At 34.5% G+C, this 18,658-nt stretch overlaps 1 protein-coding gene across 1 annotated transcript in view; it reads left to right on the top strand.

Annotated features, from left to right (window-relative positions):
* Nucleotides 1–18,658, top strand: part of LOC130048704 (uncharacterized) — a 161,728-nt gene that overhangs the window by 8,972 nt on the left and 134,098 nt on the right. The window contains 10 exon segments of the mRNA XM_056145736.1: nt 1,652–1,795; nt 2,499–2,654; nt 5,214–5,351; nt 6,845–6,963; nt 9,667–9,828; nt 10,024–10,212; nt 13,611–13,867; nt 14,944–15,294; nt 17,352–17,512; nt 18,334–18,573. Of these exon segments, the coding sequence (XP_056001711.1) occupies nt 1,652–1,795; nt 2,499–2,654; nt 5,214–5,351; nt 6,845–6,963; nt 9,667–9,828; nt 10,024–10,212; nt 13,611–13,867; nt 14,944–15,294; nt 17,352–17,512; nt 18,334–18,573 (1,917 nt within the window).

Below are 18,658 nucleotides of genomic sequence, written 5' to 3'. Positions count from 1 at the left end.
TATGATAATCAACCCCAGTCTCCAGTATAATAATCAACCCCAATCCCCAGTATAATAATTAACCCCAGTCCCCAGTATAATAATTAACCCCAGTCTCCCAGTATAAAAGTCAACCCCAGTCCCCAGTATGATAATTAATCCCAGTCACCAGTACAATAATCAACCACAGCCCCCAGTACAATAATCAATCCCTGTCTCCAGTATAATGATTCCTAGGCCATTAATTATCTATTACCAATGCTTCCTTTTATAATGCTGTATTATTTTCTTACATTGGTCTCTTAAGAAGAGAAAACATAAATTTCTGAATTTAAATATGTTCGAAAATATTTCAAAATATCTTCAGTAATCAAAATGCTTGCTAATCCTGATCTCTGTGGGATCATTAGTTCTGTATTTTTCATTAAAATGTTCCACATGGTCTCAAATGAGCAGGGACATAGCTTAATCAATGATATGAATAAACAATCAAAATATTTGTGTAAATCTACATACTACTAAATTCATGTAAATTCTAAATCGAATATTAAGGAAATGGAATTTTCCACATCCTCTCTTGTTACATGTAGGGAGTGTTGTTTATCCAGTTTACATAACTTCTAAGGGTGTGTCTTAAACAGTATTCACACGATTTCTCTTGCTCTTGCATGTGTGGAAACAATTCTTGCATGGTTAGTTTGAAATGTTGCATGATTTTCATGAATTTTATGATTAAAACAGAAGAACACGGAGATAAATTTACATCCAGTAGCAACATCTCTACATATGTGAAAAATTCTGTGACGTATACAGTAAAACAACAAACAAAATATGCAATGTCAGCACCACTTGTCAAATAAATAGAAAAATAAATTATACCCATGAAAATTGATAGATCTATGTTTAATTGAAATTAAAGCAAATGAATTCGTAACTTGTGAGTTTCAACATCAACCGCATTTCTATTAAACTATTTAACGTGAAGAGGCCTTAGTTAACATTTTGAGACTCAGAAACCACGATTTTCAGAAACTGATATTTGTCAACAATGTATCAAATCATATTGTACTAACTGCATTGATTATGGTTACCCTGTCTTATAAAATGTGATTTTCCTAAATGATTACCCATGGAAGTGTCACCTTGAGAAATAATATAAATACTGTAATGGAGAAGAGAGAACGTGTGTGTTGGCAATATATGCAAATTGCCGGTTCAAAATATGCCATTATAAAGAATATTTTGAATTTGTTATACCTTAAGGAGACATTAAAAAATAATGACATTCATCTTCAATTTCACTGTCCACAAGTACATAAAGGACAGTATTAATGAAGTTACAATGGAATAAATCTTTTGTATACATGATATAACAAGACTAGGATACATGTTTTATTTGTGAATGTGGCCTTCAAAGATGCAATATTATGAATATTCTCCAGTTTGAATGGACTATGCATTGTAGGTTCAGTATTATTTATAATTAAGATAAATTACTTGCCGGGGGGAAATTAATGCCGGGGCATACGTCACATTTCAGTCATCCTTATATTATCTACAGCCATACAAATTCCGTGTTTTCATTTATTTAAGGTATGTCAGTAGCTGAGGCTCTGGAGCTGTGATACCTATGTAATTTTTGTTTGATATTTTTGTTCATTCTGTTTTTCAGTGACGGCTAATCCATGTGAAGCGGTTATCAATCCATGCTTAACTGATGGCGTGCTGCATACATGTCGTGTTCAGTCGGGAGGGAAGTTCAAATGTACATGCAAAGATGGATTTGTCAATGATGCAAATGGAGTATATTGTGCTAGTAAGTATACTAAGGAGAAAAGTGACACTAAATGGATGTGTCATAAAATAAGTTTTTCAAATGATTTTAGTTATTTCACTACATACTTTAAGTTTATGGTCACTTAAAAGGAGCATAAAACAATGAGAGAATGTAGAGATATGAGAAATAGATGTGAAAAGGAAGTCCAATGATTATGTCTCGGAGTCTAGCTGTTTGTGGTGAATAATAGAGTAAAATGGGGAAACATTTTATGCTTTGAGGAACAGATGAATCAATTTTGCCTCACCAACAGCAGACCCCAGAATTCTCTAGTGAGGTTCCCCCACCAACAACAGAACCCCATAATTCTCTAGTCAGGTTCCCCACAAACAGCAGAACCCCAGAATTCTCTAGTCAGGTTTCACAACAACAGAACCGCAGAATTCTCTGGTTAGGTTCCACAACAACAGATCCCAGAATTCTCTAGTGAGGATCCCCATCAACAGCTCCATGACACCAAGGATTAAAGTTAAAGTTAGGGTCTGTTCATTAGGGAAGTTTAAAGAGACAACTGTTTGGTTTTTGCCGAAATCAAGATGAGTCTTTAAGATATTGAATCATCTTATATAAAGTTTGAATTTACACTAATGGTATTGCAACATGATATACCCGGTGTATGAAAGTTTACTCTCAATTCAACATTAATCATATTTATACTAGTAATAATACTGTTCCTTTTCAGATGAAAATGAATGTAATAATGTCAACAATGACTGTAAAGACGTCAACACAAAATCATTCAAAATGGGCGTGTCTGGATGTAGGGACACTGTAGGGAGCTATGGTTGTGTATGTTCCAGTGGGTTTACTTACAACAGTACAAATAGGGCATGTAATGGTAAGTCTATTGTGTAGGGAGCTAGATATATATAAAATTGTACATGCATTGTGCTCCAGTTGTTACCTACTATAAACATTACCAATTAAGCATGACAAATTTTATCAACATCAGTCTAAGAAATTTTTAAAAAGTAATAGAAGAATTTGCTGAATTACTCTGTTTGAAAAGGGATAGATTCTTTACATTATCAAATATTATGATACACCTACTGTATAGAGTGATACATTACAATACAGTTGGAACCCATATCAACCTTATTTCTAGCTTTAGTAAGTACATCTGTGTGTGCGGGCAGTGACTGTTTTCCAGACTTTAGGGGGGCGGGGGCTCTTCCTGAAGCTATTGATGTTAAACTTTTGTTGAATCAGTGGGTGACAGATCAAGGTTGTGTTTGGGCTTTTATTGACCTGTTTTTGAAAGAGTTATGTACCTTGAACTTAGCGAATTTCAGGGATTTGAGAGTTTGTTATCAGGACCTTTTATTAAGGTTATCCTTGTAGCTATTGAATTGATGTAATTCATGAACTCGTATTAATGGGTACATGTAAATAAAAAGAACAAGGTACGATTGTATACATAAAAAGTCCCAACAATTTTCTCTCTATAAAATGTGTTTGAAATTAACCTTAATCACAGCGTTTTAAGAAAGTAAATTATATGCCAGGTATACTATGTCAACAAAATCAGAATGATATTCCTAAATGAATAGCATTATGACATCACGAATAAGACATTTCCCACCTTTTTCTCAAAATAAGCCTGAAAACTGTCTAATGTCATACAGATTATTGCTCAGGAAAAGATGTGCGCATTTGTCGAGCAAAATGAAAATAATATATATTGTGTATTATTTAAAGATGAAAATCTTACTTGAATATGAATTTGCTCGACGCATGCGCTGTATGTTTCCTGAAAGGAAACCCACCTGAATTTCTAGGAATTTTCATTGAAAACGGCATTTTTGCAATTTTATGCCAGCTTCAAGCTCTCGTCATATGACACAAATCATTTTGCTGATCAAACTGAGCGAATTTTGGGTTTGCTCATCTATTCCTTATTTGAATGCCAGGGTTTGAGCTCCAAGTGCAATCATCGATATTTTGGGCCAGATGGCTTAGAAACTGTACCTACCTCTTTGAGTGTGGAATTTCTTGACATAATTTTGAATGAATTTTGGACTTTAAACTTTGCAAATTTCAGGGGTTTGACAGTTTCCAGGACTTCTTTTTGACTCCCTGTGGCTACTGATTAAAAAAATTATACCTGAACTAATTATGACGGTAGCTCTATTGTGATCAGTGTATGCATGTTTCCATGCATTGACAGTTTTCTGGACTCTTATTGGTTCTCCCTGCAGTTAATCAGCTATCAAGTATGCAATTCTTATGTAAAATTTATCAAAGGGATTCAGATTAATGTTTGAGTTTGGGCATTGTTAGCCAAGTTTTGAAAGAGTTATCGACCTTGAACTTTACAAAAAAGTAGGTACAGTTTCTAAAGTAATTTGGCCCAAAATATCGATGATTTCACTTGGAGCTCAAACCCTGGCATTCAAATAATGAATAAATTAGCAAACCCAAAATCCACTCAGTTTGATCAGCAAAATGATTTGTGTCATATAACGAGAGCTAGAACTTGGCATAAAATTGCAAAAATGCCATTTTCAATGCATGAAAATATCAACAAATTCAGGTGGTTTTCCTTTGAGAAAACATACAGGGCATGCTTCGAGCAAATTTATATTCAAGTATCTTTTTCATCTTAAAATAATACACAATATATATCATTTTTGTTTTGCTCAACAAAGCGCACATCTTTTCTTGAGCAATAATCTGTATGACATTTGACAGTTTTCGGGCTTATTTTGAAAAAAAAAGGCGGGAAATGTCTTATTCATGATGTCATAATGCTATCCAATTAGGAATATCATTCTGATTTTGTTGACATAGTATACCCAACACATATTTTGCTTTCTTAAAACGCTGTATAAGCTAGGTTAATTCCAGACACATTTTAAAGAGAGAAAATTTTTGGGCCTTTTTATGTATACAATCTGTTCTTTCAGGGGTTTGACAGTTTTTAGGACTTTGTTGGCTATCCAGCTATTGTAAATGTATATGTATAGACACGAAATTGTGTCAATGGTTTTCAGATTCAGATTGACTTTGGGATTTATTAACTGATTTTGAAAGAGATACTTGGGAAATAAAGCGACAAAGTGGGACCCCTTTGAGATGCATGCTACTCATCACAATGATTGCTAGTTGTGGACCTGGATTTATTTTGCAGATATTTTGAATTTGTAGGTGCATTGTATTTATGAATATATCAATTTTGTAAATAATAACAAATGTCCTCATCTTTATTTTGTAGATATTAATGGTATATATTCGTAGATACCAATGATATTAACTGAGTGTATTTAATTTGTATGAATTAATGAGTGTACCAGTATGTATTTTGTAGATATTAATGATATATATCTGCAGTAGATACTAATGATATAACCGAGTGTATGTAATTTTGTATGAATTAATGAGTGAATGTATTTTGTAGATATTAATGAGTGTATCAGCAGTGACACCAATAACTGTGACATTTCAACCAGAGCGACCTGTAGTAACACACCTGGCAGTTTTACCTGTGCTTGTAAAGCGGGATACCAAGGCGCAGGAACCACAGGATCATGCAAAGGTTTGATTTTGATAGACGATAATCTCTTTTATCCAGGTATGTATAGGAGTATATTGATACATACTGGTATTTAACTGTCCAGTGATATTCAATATGGATAATAACTGATTTGGGGGCAGGTTTCGTAAAAAGCAATTAATTTAGCTCGGAATTGATGTATCTTAAATGCAAGACAATATATGCTATTGATACATTGTAGCAAATGTAGGAACAGTTCAAGTTATGTGGCAAATAAATATTAGAACTGTTACTTATAAGTTGTGCCTATTGCTCAGCGATCATTACAACATTTGATGTAAAAACAAACATATTTCTTTGTTGATCTTCATTGAATATCGTCGGGGAAATAATGTTAATTTCAGCAAACCACAAGTTAACTTTTTGAAGCATTAAAGTTTTAAGAGACCATATATATATATATATATATATATATATATATATATAAAGCACAGAAAATTTCACTTTATTTGGATACCCACTTCCGCCCCTACCCGGGGTTGAACTCACGACCTGCGGAACCAAATCTCCTAGCAGCGTGTAACCAGCGCACTAGACCACTCGAACATCTAGGCAAGTCTAAAGAACTTGCTTTCGATGACGATGGAATTCTCGCCACACTGTCACACGCTACACGGTCATTGAGAATGGAAATGGGATACAGTTATTTAATGTACATTTAAGAGGATAATACATGATACACATTGCATTCTAAATATCTTATATAAAGAACGGAAATATATCCCATTTCCATTCTCAATGACCGTGTAATTCAATTCAATAGCCGACATCATAAAAAAATGCGTATTTGTGGAACAAGCGTTCGATTTGTAATCAACACACTATCAAAGCTGGGGAAAGTGATGCACAAAGGTTTAATTTATCGACCCCATCGGTAATTTGTAAAAATGATAATAAAGCCAATAATTTAAAAATTGAAGAAAATCATGCTACATCTTATGTTGTAGTATTGACTGAATATCAGGAAAATGTCCGTCCTTAGTTGTTGTGTGGAAGCGAACCTCACAAGCTTGGTTTCCTCCTACACAACTACCAAGGCCTTACATATCTCTTGATTTTTATTATATTTTTAAAAACAAATTCTGTGCACTTCTAATTTAGAAAATGCACATTTGTTCACATTTTCAATAAGAGCGTAGATGAGATGATAACATTATTATTATTTGCAAACTGTTAACTGATGTGATGTCACAATTATTGACTTGTATTTAAGCATATGTGATATCACTATTGAAGTAGTACGTAGGTCCATGGACATATACAGAGCATACTTTTGTGGCTCAGTGATTGCGTATTTACTCTTAATAGAATCTACAGGAAAAAATGTTTTAGAAAATGTAATAATTTCTGAGATGTGCATAGAACCTCTTGACTATGTCTAGTATCACCTACAAGGAAACATTAATGTGCAGCATTTAAACTTCAGGACATTCATTGGTCTCTAGCTTTATTGTTATTTCATTTGTATGTTTCAGAGAACCGATTGCTTAGTTTTGTTAACCATACAAAGCTCTCATCATCCGATGCCTATTCCAAGTATTTCTTCCCACAATACGCAATAACTGTCGGATCTTTCCTGTATCCATCATTTTATGTAAGTTGAGAGTTCAAGTCTGGATAATCGGAAAATAGGATTAATTTATTCCACAAATTTAAATTAAGAACCAGACTATAAGTTCTGCATCCAGTTGCATGACTGTTAGTTAACTTTAACAGACAGTTGACTTCCTGTTAACTCTTACGTTTATATTACATTAACTAGATGTTTTATAACTGTCAGTTAAACTTAACTCATCTTTGTGCAACTGGGCCCATATTAGCACTGTGTTTACACTCATTGCAATTGCAATTCATTCTGTTCAACTGAATTGTTGTCAATATTGAAATAATGCTTTTTATTGAGTTGACTCTCGTAGTTCCTTGGCATCGGGGCCCATCCTGTGGATTATCCTCTTTGCCACCACCTTCATATGTAACTGAATAATAATTAGAATATAGTTTGACTGCCAGTGTATGTTAATTGTTTTGTTAAGATAAAATCCTTGCCGTACACATAAACTTCTTAATAATGCCAATGGAACGCTAGCATTGTTTGTGAAATAATGTGAAAATATGTTAAAATCGGGTAACGATAGCAGGTATGCAACTGAATACAGTTGGGAGAAGATGAGACTGTGGATTTCAAAGTATAGACACTATATGTCATTGAATTCAAGATTTGTTATTAAAGTTTTGTATGATATATTCAGTTTTTAGCCTAACAATAATGGTGAAAGACTTGTGAAGACTTTCGAAATAATAATAATATTACTGATCGTACAAAAATAGAAGGAAGAAGTTAGGAGATTAAGGAGTTCGTATTACAGTGTACTTGATATATTGCATATAACCTTCATATAACCTTGAAAATAAGTGATGTGGCGATTAGTGAAATAATATTCTAACAGAATTATGATGAAAATATATATCTGAAATGAATTAAAGAGTTCTATATTTGCTTTGTGTAAATGCATAAACAACAAACGAGTTAACATCATTGACATACTTCGCGTGATACAATTTCGCGGGAAAACTTACATATGTATGTAAATAGGATAGAGGAAGAGGCAATCAAGATATTTGAAGACTTCAAGAGAATAATTTGTAGTGATACCTACCACAAATTGTGTCGTGGACTGTTATTTTTTTCTCTTTCGTGGAAGGTTTTTTGATATTAGACATGTACCAGTAATTTTAAGTGATCATTAAAATTTAGGCCTATGCTCGGCGCTTATGGCCTTTGAGCAGGGAGAAATCTTTATCGTGGCGCACCTGCTGTGACATGGGGCCTCGGTTTTTGCTGTCTCATTTAAAGATAGTCGCCTCTTACGACAAGCAAGAGGTGCATAGGATCTTATTCTAACTGGAATCCGATGTGTAGGACACCATGGATAGTGACCTTTGATCTTGAACTTTGACCTTCAAATAACTTGTGTCTTATGATGTATAAAGCTTTTGTGGGTAGATGTGTTGTGTTCCTAGTTTGTGACCTTAATATTCCACTGCTATCTGGTTATAAGCATAATACTTATATGCATGTAGATTTTGTTCAGAATTAAATCTCATAAGATGGTGTATTTATCTTCCCTTTTTGGAAATCGTGGACTAGTTGACTGAGGCTCTTCTAAATTTGGATTTAGAAAAATTACAAGTTTCGTGTAATACAGCTGTTAAATACTTAAAACTACCATGTTTAATTTACCATGAAAATTTGCAATGAGTTGTACTCTGCTATAGAATGATAGCAACTGTACATACTAGGCATTTATTTAATTTTCAGCATTAAATCCATTTTGTATTTCAATATTCTATTCTGCAAGTGTAATATGGTCATTGTCATAAAAGCTATAGTATGTCTTGGTGATAGGGAATGATATCATATTATTTATGGATCCATATCACATGGCAACAAATTTCATATTACAACTTTTATTATTCTGTCTGCCTGTACTAGATAAAAACATCGCACCCTTTAAAGAATAAAATAAATAGGTCATTTATTAAATATACAATAAATGACAGTAAAGGGAACACAAAGTAGGATTCAAATATAAGTAAAAGTTACATACAAGTAAAATGTGCAGACAATGTATAATGACAAATTGCCACATCTCAAAATTAGGACCTGAGAACAAAAAATGTGTCATCTGGCATGTTATGACTAGTGAAAAATTATGGCATATTTGGCATATAAAATATAGATGCAAACATAGACTCAAAATTCCCCTTTGTTTACGAAGTATCAAATAATGCTCATGCGCAGTCTGCAAGTATGCAAATAGGGATGCTATAAATACCACATAATAGTCCGAGCCATGTGCATAAACACAAGGCAACTGATATAAATGACTTGTTGACATAAATCATTTTTGTGAAATTATAGTCACTAGAAAAGAGAAAAAACCAGTTTCATCACACATTTTTATGTGTGTGTTATTATTCATAAACGTAATCATGAAATTCATCCTTTTCCAGTTATTTACACCTTGTATCAACCTGTGGTATTAATAAGCTATCACATCTTCCTCAAAAGCATTGTGGTATCCAAAATACAAGCGAACAGTCTGATTAAAATCAAATCTCTCACTTTGCTCGATATACATGTACAGACAATCGCTCCCACGCAGTGATTGTCCGTATATCAAGCGAAGTGAGAGTTTCGATTTTAATCAGACTGACAAGAGACAAACCACATCAAAAATCGTTCGTAATGATGATTTAGGGATATCTGCATTAATCCCCTGTATATCACTTTTAGTTTACAAGAGGAGGCCTGTTGCTCTTTACAACAGTCACCAGTGATACAGTAAGCACAGGAAGCAGACAGGCTTTCACCAATCCATCCAAGTTCTCCTTCGACTCATCATTCCAAGAAAAGGCTGCTTTTGCTCCATGGTGGTCTAACTTGGTTGTGGGATTAGCAGTAAGTGAAGGAGAGATTATCAACAAAAAATAAAGATTCTTCATAAGTATGATACATCATGAGAAATTTTATTTGTCCATAATGATCATGAATTTTTGAATCTGCAATTGCTATTATTTTAAGGTTAATGATGTTGTCATTACTTATAATGATTATATGTTCGTTTAACTGTTCATATAATTTATTTTGCAGGACAGTGCAAGTGGTGTGTATTACAAAGAGTTTTCTTCTACTGTTCCAACTGAAAATGCTGCAATGTTGGCACAGAAAAGTGATTTCAATACTAACAAAGGAGGTTTTAGCATGAATGCTCCAAAGCACATGATTGTGATTACATGGAACAAAATGGAACTGAGCAAAATTCCACGGAGTCCCTCTGAGGTGAGCTGAAAAATGTCAATAGATTTATCTTATGTAGGCTGAGAAATGTCAATACATCTATTAGGACTGGGTATTGTCTGGAAATTTTGTATTTCGTTTTTCTCATATTGCATATGAATTCACCTTTAATAAATCCCATTAAAATGAAGGATTATGTGCACTTTTGCATTTCAAATACAGGAACATGTTTGTCGGTTCTATGTACGTTCTAAAATGCAGGGTGCAAGTTGCTTGAAATCGTTTTCCTTTGTACACCGTAATGTTTAGGTAAGTAAGTAATATTTATTTAAAGTCGGCAATATACAATTTAAACAGTTGGTAAGTATAATAAACTATAGTGAATAAATCATGGATTTCTTTCTCTTCTCCGTAAAATATAGCAAAGCCATCATCACGATAACACACGTGCCAGTGGTATAATGCAATTTTATTTTAGGAATCTCAAGCTTGTAACTTAATTTCAAGCCCGAGCATTTTGTTGATATATTGGTACTGAAAAAAACATACGCAATACGATATTTTTTGTCAACGAACCGCAATACATTAAAATATCAATATTATTGCACAGCCCTAACATCTATCTTATGCAGGCTGAGAAATGTCAATACATCTATCTCAAGTAGACTGAGAAATGTCAATACATCTATCTCATGTAGGCTGAGAAATGTCAATACATCTATCTCATGTAGGCTGAGAAATGTCAATACATCTATATCATGTAGGCTGAGAAATGTCAATACATCTATCTCATGTAGGCTGAGAAATGTCAATACATCTATATCAGATAGACTGAGAAATGTCAATACATCTATCTCAAGTTGGCTGAGAAATGTCAATACATTTATCTCATGTAGGCTGAGAAATGTCAATACATCTATCTCAAGTAGGCTGAGAAATGTCAATACATCTATATCAGATAGACTGAGAAATGTCAATACATCTATATCATGTAGCCTGCGAAATGTCAATACATCTCTCTCAAGTAGGCTGAGAAATGTCAATTAATACATCTATCTCAGATAGGCTGAAATATATTGATGAACTCCTTTAATAAAGAATTTCGAATTACAAAGTACTTGCCACCTTGTAGCTTTTAATATTAAGTGATCTACACAATCTATGATTTAACATTGGTTATCAATGCATATAGACACCAATTTTCTAACATGGTAAAATCTGTAATACATTTTCTCATCAACTGGCATGTGTCGTGGTGAAAAATGAAAATGAAGTATTTGAACAAATGAATTTGCTATATATGTATATTGCAATCAGCTTATTATACATTTTTAAACAATCGCACAACAATACAATATCAAAACATATGTTGACAGGAGCCTTACTAATACTACTGCTCTATTATTGTCAGCGAAATTCTGAGATAAACATATTACTGTGATGAAGGGAACAAACGACAGCTCAGTCATTTGAAGATGCATGACAATCAACTGGGCAATCTGAATTTCATTCACGGACACACCTGGCTGATATTCAAATCGCATTGTAGTAGTTTTAGATGTACATATCTGTATCAAACTGCTTTGAGAAGTAATTATCAAAATTGATGAATTTGTATGACTTTCATCTTATTCATGACAAATTGCAATACCAAGTAAGCAATAAATAAGACTATTTAAAACATTTTTGTCACGCAATCCTTTGTCTTTTTAGGCTTTTATATAGAAGAAAGTCCACTTGTAGTGAAAAGGTTACCTGTAGGTGTCCAATAAGTTGACAATTGCTGTCTATTATTTTTAAGAATGGACAGATACTGTCTGTTCTTAAAAATAATGGACGGTAATTGTCAACTTATTGGACAGTGCCAGGTAAACCCAATAATAACTTATTAGATATCTACAGGTAGGCTGAAAATAAGAGAAAGGCAATACATTTGTCAAAGAGATACAAATTTAATTTTTAAATTCCCTACAAGTAAGAATCAACACAGATATCGGAAAAATCACTGAAACACTTAAAACGATATTTCCTTTTAGTAGAATTCTTTGCTTCAACTCGTAAGATTCACAGTTTTTAAATTCCATTGGCTATTATTATATCGCATCAAAACTTAATTTGAAAGACATATTTCCATACTGTATTTGAATTTCGCTGGATTCAGAGGCACATTCCAAAACTTCTTCACAACGCTTTTTATATTCCCGAACGAAGTTCAGGGGGGGGGGGGGGGTACATAGGAATCACTGTCTGTCCGTCTGTCTGTGCAGATTCGTGTCCGGGCCATAACTTCTTTGTTCTTTGACTTAAGCATACCATATTTGGCAAACAGGTCGATCACAATAATACGATGTGTCGAGTACCTTCATGACCTCTATATGACCTTGAACTTTGACCTCAAGGTCAAAATTAATTATAGGGTTTTGACATAGTCATACCATAAGACATGGGTGTATCTCCATGAGACTATGTGTCATGTACATTCATGACCTTTTTATGACCTTGACTTTTGATCTCAAGGTCAAAATTATAGGTTTATGACATGGATTTGTGTTCAGATTATATCTTCCATTTTCTTCTACAAGGGCATACCATATTTTGACGCTCAGGAAAGAGGTAGTTTATACCTATTAACAACACCCTTTGGCGGATTAGGGTAAGCAGGGGGTATTCTTAGTGAGCATTGCTCACAGTACCTCTTGTTTATGTTTTCTTTTTCAGCATATCCTAATTCTGAATTATTATTTTCGCTTTCATGAATAATTTCATTTCACGAGATAGGTGTATTGTGTTCTTTTGGCTGGCATTAATTATTTCCTCATCCAAATATTCGAAAACACAATGCTTTTCAGATCAAAATTTGGCTCCATAACTTTCTCACCCTCCATATCCAGAATAATTGCAGTACTTTCACTAAAATCCTTAAATTTTGATTGTGCAATGAAAATGCTCTCCCCATCATAGGAAGCCATGTTGATATGGCTCAGTACTATAGAAAGAGTGAATATAAAACCTGCAGTAGAAGACTACTTACCTGACACTGTCCAATAAGTGAACAAAAGAAACAGAATTCTACGCAAGACTGGTTATATTGTCAGACTATTCAAAATAACTTTATTCATAATTATCATTGTCAATGGGTTTACCCGAGTCTGTCCATTCTTAGAACAAAAGATGTAATGTTTTATGTAGGATATAAGCCTCTGTCCATTCTGTGAGAGAAAGAACTGATCTCGGCCCTATGGGCCTCGATCAGTTCTCTCTCACAGAATGGACAGTTTTTGGCGTATATCCTTTACAGATCTTATAAATGTTTATTGATAAAAAGTCAGATTTATTTTCAATGACTGCAAGAAAATGATGCAAATCTGACTAATTATCAAAGCTGGTTTAACTTCAAGGTTTTAGAGTATTATTGAATTTTAAAATTCTCGTTTTTTCAGATTGTAACCTTCCAGTTGGTAATGTTATCAGATTATCAAAACACCTATGTCAAGGTCATATATAATGACCGAGAAATGACCTGGGATGTATTGAACTCAGTTGGAAATTACCCAGTAAGGATTGGAATCTTGAAGCAGAATGAAACTGCAGAAGAATATCCACAGTCTTACCTTGACCTGCTGTCAAAACCAGAGGACAAAAATAAAATACAGAAGATTGATGAAGTCATTCCAACAGGACTTGTTGGAGATGTCACGTAAGTGATGACTATTGTCAATCACATATCTTAACCAGACATTAAATGTGGAAGATATATTGTGTTGATCCTGCATATCATTCGTCTTAATATAAATATAATACCTGGCTATTTTTCCTTTGGAAAATTGCGAGCTGGTTAATTTGTGTGTTAGTCTGCAGGTAATACAAAATCAATACACTGGGTTTGTTAGAAATGCTGAAAAGCCATTGTTGTTGCAATTGGATGCCCCCCTCCCCTTTCCCTCCCCATTATTGTTGTAATGATAATTATTATACAGTCATCATGTAGCTAACACTTAACTACAGTATTACATAGTGTGTACTTTTTTCTCTCCCCTAAAACTAATGCAGAAAATAGGGCTACAATAATCAGGAGAAGGGAGACATTCGTTTACTGTAGACCTGATGTAATTCACACTTCATCATCAGATCATATTAGCTGCAGGACAACATTTTCTGTTTCAAAACATGAAAAACAACAAAACATACACAAGTATTGATTGAAAGAATTGTCAAAATCTGGGTTGTTGAAACACTGATAAAAATTTATCCCCAAGACCCTTAATCTCACCCCTAAACAAGCAAGTTCTCACCCTTTTCCTCATTAAAATGTGTATGTCTTGCTATTTTCATTTAGGCCATATCTTCTAAGTAAAGAAAGAGTAAAAGTTCATACATGGACTTGACACAATGATTGCAATGGTCAGATGGTTTGTCATGACCCTGACACGAGTTATAATTTGGCCAAGGTCAAAGCCACTTAGAATAATAGTCTGATAATGCAGGGATTTTTTTTAACTTGAATGGATATGACTTCAAATAAACTGTATTTTGAATATGCTCTACTTTGGATGAACCATGTAGGGAATTAATTTACAAGTACAGTTGGCAAATGTATGTTAACTTTAAAGGTATTTTCTGAAATTCTTGAAGGGAAAAATGAAGGTCAAGGTCACAAGTTGCCATTCATGTGTTTGGATAACATTTCAGTCATCCCATATTTTCTACTATGTGTGAGCAAAGGCTGTAATTTGCTTTTGATTTGTTTTTTAAAGTATATTTTCTTTTTGATAGATGGAGCAGAAAAGGGTTTTCATATTATCGTATCTCCAAGTTAGTGGCCCCAGCTCATCCAGGTCTACAATGTAATACTTATATTGAAAGTCAGAAGTTGAGTCAGAAAAACCCACAGAAAAAAGTTGTGACAGCAGATGTCAGCAAATGTCCACCAAGTCTGTTACAGACCACAGACTCATTTAAGACATTCACAAGTGCAGAAATTCCTAGTTCCATGACCTGCTATGCCAAGCGAAGTGCTTTGTCAAGTACGGCCCGAGATCAACGCAGCCAACGTTGTTGCTACAACAAAGGAAACAAAGGGTTGATTTTAGACCCTACACTTGCGAAAGGATTTAACATATACATGTGAGTATATAGTTGTACTATATATGAAGAAAATATTACAGGTTAAATGTTAAATGATTCCTAGACTGGAATGCTGAAATTGCTGTTTTACAGACTACTCCACTTATATTGAACTATGTTTTATATTGAGGTAAATTTGAAATAAATCCCCAGTAACATTATTCTTATGGTTGAACATAGGTTATATTGAATTTTGGATGTATTGTTACCCTCATCAGCTCACCTCAGCTGAAGGCTAAAGTGAGCTTTTCTGATCCAAATATTCTGTTGTCTGTCATTATCATAAACTTTTCATCTTCTTCTCCAGAACCAATTGGCTAATTTCATTCAAACTTGGCAAAATCATCCTTGGGTGAAGGGAGATTCAAGTTTGTTCGAATAATGGACAATGCCCTTCTCCAAGGGGAGATGATATTGAAATAGTGAAAATATACTGATACAGTTTAAAAATCTTCTCTAGAACCAGGAGGCCGATTTCAATCAAACTTGGGTGAAATGGGTCCAAGTCTGTATAGAATAGTATTCATATAACTGGTGACTGCTACTTAGTTTATGTGGCAGTCGCCACTTAATTTATTTGGCGGTTGCCATTTTATTTATATAGCAGCTGCCGGTTATTCAACTCCTCTCTCTCTCTCATTCTCTCTCTCTCTCTCTCTCTCTCTCTCTCTCTCTCTCTCTCTCTCTCAAAATGAAAGGTGTACAATCCCCAATCCCTGTAATCTCCCTCTCCAATACGTAGTAATATGTATGTGATGTACAATTCAGAGCATTATTATCTGTAAATTGTGCTGATGATTTACAAAGTTATATAAATGTTTTGTTACCAAATGTCGACAGATTCACGCATGAGCAAAACTTCAGTCATTTGTACTTAATATGCCAACGTATCAGGCAGGTAGAACAAGGGGGCTGACCATCTCCACTTTTTTGAGAACTTTCATTTTCCGTTATTTTCACATGTAAAATAAAATTTATACACTACTAAAACACAGATAACATTCATAATTTATTCACATTCATACATATATCTACAGACAATTTAATAAAGTATACCACCTAGTGTACAATAGAATAATAAACATATCGAACATAACTACATATTTGGCCTTCTCGGGGGCTACTCACGTCACTGCGATAAAATAATCTGTAAACCCCAAAGCTGAATTTCCTGGTTGACATTCAGGAAATCCCTACTGAACCCGGGTTGACATCATTGAGTCAACCTATCTAGTATCCGGTTTGACCTCTTCGGGGAACCCATCAGAACTCGGCTTGACACCATTGGGTAAATACTAACTATTGGTACCCGGGTTGACACCGTCGGGCAGAATACTAACTATTGGTACCCAGGTTGACACCGTCGGGTAGATACTATTAGACAAATGAACACACTGTTGCACCTCTGGCAGTGAACAAAGAACTGATGCACTGTAAGTGAAGCTGAGCTATCATTGGTTATCACTGGTCAAGTGATCTACACCCTTGGTCAGTTATGCAATCCATTACCTAATTTGGCCATAGAATGCTGGAACCAGATTGTAACATGATACTACTGTTAGTTGTAAAACTACTGCCTTCCTGTCTTATCTTATCATTATAGAATACTACCATATATCTAATACTGCTTAGTTCTATGGAGATGGAAGCTTAATGCTTCCATTTCATAACTTGATAGAATTAGACATCATGATACATAAATAGACCTACTGCTAAAAGTATGATGACAGCAATAAAGTGTGCAAAACAAACATTTTTTCTATGCAAAAATTATACATTTAATTGGTGGATTGACCCCCACCCCACTCTTTTGGTAGTAGTAATGAATGGTAAAAATGTAATAATGAATGAATTGAAAGATGAACGTAGTGTAAAAAATTAATATCACCTGACTTGGAGTGCTCACAGTTTATTAGAAACTGATTTTCAGCTAGTTTTACAGCTACTATTAACCATAGATCTGAGAGATAATGAAAATGATTTTAACTATAGTTTGAGTGTTACTGCTTGCTTATCAGGGCTATGAATGTTGATAAATGATACACTTTCTACTGTAGGATTGGACAGCCGACTTCAGCTGAACAAATTTCAGCAGATAAGAACTTTGGCATTTGTTGTAATGCTGAAAATAGTTATGCTTCAAGAGAGGACCTTTGTGCTAAGTTTGTGGAGGTACTGCCTGTATGCACAGCTGAGAACTTTGTGGCCAGTGGAGCAGGTCAGTATGATTAGAAAATTAAAGCAAGTTATGCATATGTTGTAGTACATGTTTTTACTCCATAAAATCTCCACTGTTGATGATGTAAAACTTATACGGTACCAATTTTGATGCACCAGATGCGCATTTCGACAAATAATGTCTCTTCAGTTATGCTCAACCGAAATGTTTGAAATCCGAAATAATAATGAAGTTTTAAAGCTATTGTAGCCAAAAACAGCGTGCCAAAAAAGTGGAGTCAAATTCGTCTAAGGATAAGAGCTATGCATGAGGGAGATAATCCTTAATTTTGAAATGAATTTCTAAATTTGATAACAGCAATTATGCATCCGTATTTTCAAGCTAGTAACTAAGTACTTAGCTACTGGGCTGTAGAGACCCTCGGGGACTAACAGTCCACCAGCAGAGGCCTCGACCCAGGGGTCATAATGTAAAACTTATACGATACCAATTTTGATGATTCAAGCTGTCTAAATCAAAATAAATTTTCATTTATTTGTCTCAAAAACTAGAAAAGCACAATTTGCATCTAGAGTTTGAAACTTTTTATGGGGAGGCCCTGGAAAAACACCCCCACCCCCACCCCTTTGTCGCTTTGCAACTTGGCCGTCTGCTTTTGGCAGCAGGACTAGTTGCCAATCAACTAGTCAGTTAAAGAATCTGCTAGTGCTTTTGACTAATATTATGAAAAAACTATGTCGAATTCTGTATTCAATCTTAATCCTGCACTATTCCAACCCCAACTTTTCACTTTTCTTTGTTCATTAAGTGGTGCTTTGGGAAAACTACTTGTGATAAACGTCTTTTTTTGCATTCACTAGGTGGTGCCTTGGGAGATCCACATTTGACAACACTAGATGGTTTATCCTTCACTTTCAATGGACATGGAGAATTTGTACTGATGAAAGCAGCAGATGTTGAGGTTCAAGGACGATTTTCACCTCAGAGAAATGCTGGGGGTGTGAAGAGTGCTACATTTATAAGTGCAATAGCAGGAAAACAGTCCAATCCTAACAGTGATAAAGTGGAATTCAGATTGAATTCTGCAGCTACAGATACAGGTAGATAAGTGTTCATGAAATAAGATGTGGGGTCCATTCCTTGAAGTTTGGAAGAGCGAATGCTGTGTACCTTTAGGTGCACCTT

Source organism: Ostrea edulis, chromosome 7 (assembly GCF_947568905.1).
Source record: "Ostrea edulis chromosome 7, xbOstEdul1.1, whole genome shotgun sequence".
Taxonomy (NCBI): domain Eukaryota; kingdom Metazoa; phylum Mollusca; class Bivalvia; order Ostreida; family Ostreidae; genus Ostrea; species Ostrea edulis.
Note: the sequence above shows the minus strand (reverse complement) of the source record. Positions and strands in the feature narration are given on the sequence as shown.